Source organism: Indicator indicator, chromosome 24 (assembly GCF_027791375.1).
Source record: "Indicator indicator isolate 239-I01 chromosome 24, UM_Iind_1.1, whole genome shotgun sequence".
NCBI lineage: Eukaryota > Metazoa > Chordata > Aves > Piciformes > Indicatoridae > Indicator > Indicator indicator.
Window position 1 is genome coordinate 16,493,359 of NC_072033.1, and position 8,063 is coordinate 16,501,421.

At 59.0% G+C, this 8,063-nt stretch overlaps 1 protein-coding gene across 1 annotated transcript; it reads left to right on the plus strand.

Annotated features, from left to right (window-relative positions):
- Positions 1–1,382: 1,382 nt before the first annotated feature.
- Positions 1,383–7,509, plus strand: C24H20orf204 (chromosome 24 C20orf204 homolog). Its single transcript, XM_054391907.1, has 5 exons — positions 1,383–1,565; positions 4,937–5,071; positions 5,968–6,030; positions 6,117–6,269; positions 7,354–7,509. Exons 1-5 carry the CDS (start codon positions 1,383–1,385, stop codon positions 7,507–7,509), a joined length of 690 nt encoding a protein of 229 aa, XP_054247882.1.
- The last annotated feature ends 554 nt before the right edge of the window (positions 7,510–8,063 follow it).

An 8,063-nucleotide genomic window follows, 5' to 3' on the forward strand; every position in this document is an offset into this window, starting at 1 on the left:
CTGGGCCACAAATCCCTCTGCCCTGCTCTCTGGTGGTGGCCGTGGAAGTGAGATGGGGAAGGACACCTGGAACCAGCTTCTCCCACTGCAGAGACTCCCATCTCGTGTTGGAGCATCTCCCTTGTGCCAGATCCTGGGTGTGCACCAACTGAATAGGATCTGGGCACTTCTGCCCTGTGCTTAGGAGGCAGTACCACATCCCTTAAGGATTTGCTGGGAAAGAGCCCTGGGATGGAGAAACCACATGGGAAGGACTTGCTAGAGGAGAGTTTCTCTTTGTGGGTGGTGAGAAAAGAGATGGTTTGAGATGGTTTCCCATCATGGCATCTACAAACTAACCATAGCTGAATAACCAAGGTGTATGGGCCTGCCTCCAGCAGTGTGTTGCTGTGTAGGTTGTGGTTCCTACCTGGCTTGGAGGAGCGTTCTGGCCAAGATGAGCAGAGCTGGGTTATTCAGCCATTTGCTTTATCTCTCACTGAAACACCCACACTCAGCTCCTCAGTGGAGCCTTGTTGCTGTCAGATCGTTACTTTCCCCCTGCAGCTTGCACAAAAGCAGTTGAAATGGAGCTGGGGCAGTTTTCTGTACCCAGCCTGCTTGCTGGTGTTGAGGTTCCTGTGCAGACCTTGGAAGGGGACACAGGAGAGGGCTTTGGCTGTGAGCATGGGGACACCAAGTACTGTGTGGAGGTGTTTGGGGACTCTCACTGAGGACAGTTCCTACCACACATGGTGTGCAGTTGTGGTGCTGAGGGACAGGCTTTAGCAGTGGACTTGGCTGTGCTGGGTTAAGGCTTGGGCTTGATGAATTTGAGCTCTTCCAACCCCAAACAGTCCTAGGAGCCTGAATCCAAGATGATAACCCCTTCCACAAACACAACAGAAACCCAGACCTTGGGGTGCTCTGTAACCTTGGGCTCCACCACACCTTTGCACTATGAAATGCAGGCCCAGTCCTGGCTCTGCCTCCTCATGTCCTGCATCCCTTTGGATCTCCAGGTAGGTAATAATCCTGGAGCAGGCTGCCCTGAGAGGTTGTGGTGTCTCCACTGGAGAGCTTCCAAACTCACTTGGATCTTATGATCCTGGTCAAGCTGCTGTGAGTGCCCTGCTGGAGCAGGGGACTTGGACTGGATGATCTCCAGAGGTCCCTTCCAACCCTTAACGACCTCTAAGACCTTGGGGTCTCTTTTCTCTGCTGTTCTCTTCAGGGCAGGTGGAGCTTCTTCTACCCCAACCCTCCATCCACAGCTGCTCCCCGAGAGCAGGACCCTTCCTCGCAGCAGGATCTCCAGCCACCGACCTGACTCCCGGCGCTCGCTGTTCTCCCCCGGGAGCAGCAGCCGGTGCCCCGGGAAGGGGGGCCGTGCTCGGGAGGCGATGCCGGGGGCCGGGGTTGGGCTGGCGGCGGTGTGGCCGCCGTGTTCCGTCCCGTTTTCTCCCCCACCCTCCCAACCGCCCGTCCCCTCCCACCGTGGAGCCAAGTTCAAACCGCGGGCCCCGGCGGAGCGGGACGCGGCGAAGGGGCCGGGGCCGGGGCGGGCTCCCCGGAGCCGCCGCAGGGTGCGCGCCGGCGGCCCCTCAGCTCCCGCCGGGCTCCATGGTGAGTGCAGCGGGGTCGCGACCCCCTCCCCGACCGGGCCTTGGGTTTTAGCGGCGACCTGCCCGGTCCCTGGTACCCCAGGCTGGAGGAGGAGCTCAGGGGGCTGGACCGGAGCCTCCCAGTCCCACCGAGATTGGGTCGGTTCGACCGGGTGGGACTCGCAGCAACCGGGATGGCACTTGGGGACTGTCGGGACGAGGCTGGTTCTCCTGGGATGGGGTTTGGATCGGTCAGGAGAGGAACCGGTCCGGCCGGGAATGGGACTTGGACTGGTCAAGATGAGGCCAGTCCGGACTGGAAAGGGCTTGGAGCAGTTGGAAGCGGGCTGGGCTGGGTCAGGTTGGGTCGCGGTGGGGTGGAGTTGAGAGTCAGTAAGAAAGGGGCTTTGGTTTATCTGGGAGGGATGATCCAGAGGGACCAGGCTAAGGAGATGGGATGGGATGGGACTTAGACCTGACTGGAACAGGGTTTGGACCTGGCTGGGATGGGATCTGAACCTGGCTGGTCCCAGCAGGGAGGCTGGAGGGTCTCTTCCTGCCCAGTGCTGCAGCAGGTGCCAGGGTCCCCTTGGGTGGGAGAGCGTCTGGAACAGGGCCCACCTGGCTGGAAGGACCTGGGGACCTCCATGGGGCTCCCAGGCAGGCGGCTGGCATTGCCCCTGGGTTGCTGGAGCCAGCTTGAGTGCCACCAGAAGCTGCCCTATCAATAATGGTGGTTTCCCTTATCTCTTGCTGTTTGCTGGAGGATTAGAGCTGAGGAAGAGATTAACTGCTCCTGGCAGGTGGAGCAGGTGTCCTGCACCCACGCTCCTCGGGCTGCTCCTTCCCTCCGCCCTCCCGTGGGAAAGGACTAGAGCTGCAGAGATGGGAGCAAGGGCTGAAGGAAAAACCCTGAATCAGCTGCTGAATTCCTCTTACTCCATTCTCCAGGGTGGGAAGCAATGGTCAGGACTGGGATTTGCCTGCTTCATCTCTTCCCACATCCCTTTTTTGTCACTGCTGCTTCCTTGGTCTCCACGGGGGTGGTGGGAAGCACCCACTGCACCCTCTGAGCTCCTGTCCCAGCTGCTCCCTGGGCTTCTGTAGCTGCAGGCTGTGCTCCCTCCCCTGCTGAGAGCCCAGTGCCAGGCTGGGCTGCCTGGAAATGCTGTAACTGGTGTGCTTTCTCCTGGAATTTGGTCCCAGTTGTTTAATAAGCCACTTCAGGGAAGTCATTCCCAGTTTCATGTCTTCCCAGTGGAGGAGGCTTCCTGACAACAGCCCTTAGACTTTGGCCAGGGTGTCCTCATGGAAGCAGAGCTCTCCTTCAGTGGCCCTGAGGATCAGACCCTATGTTCTCCTCTGAGCCCCCTCTGGAGCGAGATCTCTCTGGGGGCTTACAGAGAGCAAAGCCAGCAGCATGAGGAGGCTCTTCCCTGCAATTCCCAGCCCTGGAATAGGGCTCAGCACTGCTTTACTGGAAGGTGATTATGGGAGCTGAAGAGGCCAGTGGGGTTTGTTCTGGCTGCTCAGGGATTTGCTCATCTCCTCACACATGCTTCTGCTCCAAGGTGACCCCTGTACCTGTGGGTTCCCAAGCTTGTTGTGTTGTGATTTCCTTGTATTAAGCCCCTATGGCTCCTGCTGAGCTGCAGGAGGGTGGGGAAAGGTTTCCTCACCCTTTTGGAGCTGGGACCAGCCCATGGTCAGGTAGGGAGCACACAGCAGGTGCAGGGTTTACAGGCAAAGCCTCTTGCTTCCCACCAAAGCCTGTGGTGCTTGTGGCTGCCTGGGCTTGGACTTCAGCCAGGGAACTTCTTCCTTCTGGCTTCTCCAAGCAAAAGTCCAAGCCCAAGAGTCAGACCTCACTAGGACAGAAACTTCTGAGATGTAAACTGGGGGCTGGGGCAGGCAGATGCTGGCAGCAGGCAGAGCTGCCTGCACCTTTCTCCTCACTCAGGCTTTGGCTGCAGTTTAGAAGTTGCATGTTTGGAAGGTGCTGAGCTGCTTTCTGCCTGCCCAGGCCTGACACCTGGGATGGGGGTGGAGGTTGGAGGTGAAGGATTTTGAGGGGCTGCTCCTGCAAATGGAAAATGATAGGAACACTTCAGTGCCAGGATGGGGCCCCAGTGCCAGAAGCACCATGGCTCAGCAGTGCAGAGATCTGGAGAGCTTCTTTGCAGGCAGATGCTGAGCCTGTGTCACCCTGCAGTGTCCCTGCTCTGGGGCTCAAATGTCCCAGGTCATCTAAGGTCATGTTGGCCCTTTAAAGTCCCAGGACTCATCCTTTGGAGGGTCCAGCAGCCCCCCTCCCTGTGCTCCCACCAGCTCAGATGTCAGCTCTTGGGTTTCCCCATGCTGCCGGGGCCAGCTCAGGGCTGCTGGGAAGGCTGGGAGGCAGCTGGGATGTGCTGGCAGGAGCAGGAGCTTGTGCTGCTTCATTCTGGCTCTTGCATGAGGGCATCTGAGCCTGGGGTGAGCCAGGGCTTTGAAGGAGCTCGGAAATGCTGGGTGACAGCATCTGTGCTGCTGGGTTTGTGGAGAGAGCATCCCTGTGAGGGGGCCTGAAATCATTCATGTTGAGGAACCAGTGACAGAGCAAGAGGAAACAGCCTCAAGTTGCACCAAGGGAGGTTTAGGTTGGATATTAGGAAGAATTTCCTCACTGGAACAGGCTGCCTGGAGTGGGGAGGTGGTGGAGTCTCCCTGCCTGGAGGTATTTAGGAGTCCTGTAGATGTGGTTCTGAGGGACATGATTTAGTCAAGGACTTGTCAGTGTTGGGCTGATGATTGGACTCAATGACCTGAAAAGTCATTTCCAATCCAGGCAATTCTGGGATTCTGTGAGGTGTGGAGGTTTGCTGGTGGGAAAGCAAAGCAGCTCCCTGCCTCCGCTCCTCAGCAAAGCAGGGCATGTCCCTTCCTTCTCCTCTTCATTTTTGGTGGTTGAGGGTCTGGCCTTGCAGTTCCTCAAGCTGGGGAGCTATTGGGAACCCTGGTGGGGCAGAGAGCTCAGAGACAGATCCTGTAGACCTACAAAGGTCCCTGACACAGCTCTGTGCCAAGCAGATAGGGGCTGGAGGGTCCTTCCAACCTGTGACTGTGATTCATTCTGCAAAGTACTGGCACCAAAGAGGGCTCATGGGCTGCCCGGATTGGGCTAAAGCTGGAGCAGGGTCTCAAGAGCTTTGCTAGGAGGATGTCCTCTGTGAGAGAACATAGCTGAGCCCTGTCCTTGCACACACTGCCTCTTCAGGGACAGGTCCCATGTGGCGAGGTGCTCAAGGCAGAGCCTGCAGCATCCCTTCATCCCCATCTTCCCCCTGGCTGACCCTGAGCTCTTCCCTCCACAGATTCTCCCCCGGGCTCTCTGCTGTGCTGTTCTGCTGCTGCTGCTGGTGGCTGTGCTGAGCAGGGGCCGGCGGTGCAGCATCGCCGCGATCCTGCGGCAGTACCGCGCAGTCCTCTTCCACGAGATCCACAACCTGGTGAGTGCCGTCCTGGGCTCCCCACTCTGGGGGTGCTGCTGAGCTTGGATGCAGCCCTGCTGTGGGATGTGGCTGGGGATGGGTAACCCTGGGAAGATCCACGTGGAGGACTTGGGGGTGTCAGTTGGTGACAAACTGCCCAGGAGCCAGCAATGGTCCCTGGCAGCCCAGCAGGCAGCTGTGTGCTGAGCTGCATCCAGAGCAGGGAGAGAAGCAGTACAGGGAGGGGATTCTGCCCCTCTGCTCTGCTCTGCTCAGACCCCACCAGCAGCACTGCCTCCAGCTCTGGGGATCCCAGCACAAGAAGGACCTGGAGCTGCTGGAGAGGGCTCAGAGGAGGCCACAAAGATGATCAGGGGCTGGAGAACCTCCCCTATGGGGACAGGCTGAGAGAGCTGGGTCTGTTCAACCTGGAGAAGGCTCCAGGGAGACCTTAGAGCAGCCTTCCAGCACCTGAGGAGGCTCCAGGAGAGCTGGGGAGGGACTTGTGACAAGGGCTGGGAGTGCCAGGATGAGAGGAAATGTCTTTGAGCTGGGAGAGGGCAGATTGAGACTGGAGATGAGGAAGAAATTCTTTCCAGTGAGGGTGGTGAGACACTGGCACAGGTTGCCCAGGGAGGTTGTGGCTGCCTCCTGCCTGGAGGTGTTCAGTGCCAGGCTGGGTGAGGCCTTGAGCAACCTGGGCTGGTGAGAGGTGTCCCTGCCCATGGCAGGGTCTTGGAACTGGATGAGCTTGAAGGTCCCTTTGAAACCAAACCATTCTGTGAATCTGAGCTGACCACTTTGCTGGTGTTTCTGGGGAGAGTGCTGTGCTTGAAGGGGGGATTCCTGCCCCACGTGGGGGTCAGCTCTGACATTTTGGGATGTGTGATCTTCTCCCTGCTTCATGTCTCCAGAAAAACCTGAGTGGGTCAGCAGAGAGGAGTGGAAGGGCTGGGCCAGCTTGTCGCTCAAACAAGGTGAGCACCAAGGGACACCCTGTGGGTTGAGCCCATGGGGAGCCCCTGAGCCCTGTCCTCACCCAGGGCCATGTGCTCCTCTCCAGGACCAGAAGATCCTGCACTCCATCCACAACATCAGCATGTCCCTGCGGGAGGTGGCGGCTGGCAGCCTGCGTGGCCCCGAGGAGCTGGCACTGTGGAAGGTGGCCAGGAACACAGACTTTGTGCTCAGGCAGAACTGCAGGAAGCTCAGCAAGGTGGGAGACCTGCCCCTTCCCACTCACCCCAGGGCCTCCCAGCTCCCCAGCACGCAGCCTGTGGGCAAAGCCTGCCCTGTTTCCCACTCTCTTGAGTGCCCTCGAGGAGAGTCCAGGCTGTGCCTGCAGCATCCTGTGGGGGTGAAGGTCCTTGCTGGATTTGAGGCTGGGGCATGCTGGCAGCACATCCCAGTGAGCTTTCAGCTGGCCTGGAGGGAGGCCTGGCTGTGGCAGTGTGGCTCAAGCTGATGGGGTTTCACCACCAGCTTCGAGTGGATTTGTCCACTTGTGCCATGATGCCATGGCTGATGGGGACACAGAGCCTCGTCCCAGGCTTGGGGATGCTCAGCTGGTGGCTGGGCTTGCCCACTCCTGCTCCCACCCTGGGTACTTGTAGGCAGGAACTGGGATTTCTCCTGCAAAGGGCTGGGCTGGGCTCCCCTGGCATCCCTGGGGAAACCCCAGCTGGGAGGATCCCCAACAGCAGCCACCAGCAACTCATTAACCAGAGGGGAAACCCCAGGGCAACTCTGCTTGGGCCGGGAGTCGTCCTCCTTCTGGGGATAACCCTGCTGGGGTTTACTGGTGTGGGATGGAGGTGCAGCTGGTCTAGAAAGTTGCCTGCAGAGCTCCCCTGGCCATCTACCTGAGCTGGGGATGTGCTGTTGGGATGCTACTGACTTGAGGGGGTGATGGCCAGCTCTGGGGCCCCTCAGGGGCCTGAGGGCATATCCTCAGGATGGCCATGGGCCCTTTGGCCACCCCAGCCTGCAGTTTTGCCCACACAGAGCCCATGGATGCAGGCTGTGATGTCCCAGGCATATCCTTGGTGCTGGGGGCTGGCTTTTGTCCCTACAGCTAACACCTGCATGATGATGTCCCCTCTCTGGAGGTGTTCAAGGCCAGGTTGGATGAGGCTTTGAGTACCCTGGGCTGGTGGAAGGTGTTCCTGCCCATGGCAGGGGGTTGGAACTAGATGACCTTTAAGGTCCCTTCCAACCTAAACCATTCTCTGAAGGGGGCAGAAACCAGACCCCCCCCAGCAGAGATGCCCATTTCTGCTCCTTTGGCTTACCAACCTCAGAGCCCAGCACACATCCTGGCACAGCCCTGGCACCAGAGACCTGCCCACAGGAGGAAGCAGCTGCGGGAGATCAGGAAGAAGGTGGAGAGGTTGGTGACCTGCTGGGAGAAGCTCTACAGCCTGCATGCCTCCCACCGTGCCCCCCGGCACCCCTAGGGCCCCCTCAGCACGTGCCGGAGGGACAGGCTGCTGCGGCTGGGGGCTTCTCTGGAACCCTGGGGGAAACTCAACCCTGACAGCAGTGGAGTCACCACTGGTGGGGCTCCAAGCTGGATTCATCCTGCTGCTGCAAGCAGTACCTGGGAACTGGTCCCAGCTGGCACTGGAACAGGCTGCCCGGGGTGGTGGAGTCACCACGTGTGGAGGTGCTCAAGAAACCTGTGGCTGTGGCACTTGGGCCCATGGTGGTCTTAGGTTGCTGGTTGGACTGGATGATCCTGGAGGGCTTTTCCAACCCAAACAATTCTCTGTCACACCTGGTGGGAGCTGCCAGGCTGGGATGGCTGCTCCAGAGAGCTGGAACACCAGAAAGATGGGGGAAAACAAGGGGAAGTGCCAGAGAAAGGAAGTGAGGTGTTGGATTTGTGTGATGCTGCTGGCCCTGTGCCACCTGCTGCTCTCTTGGGGACAGCGGTTGCTGTACAGGGCAGAAAGAGGCCACATGGGGCTATGGCTTGGGAGTGGGATCACTGCACATCCACGAGGCTCTG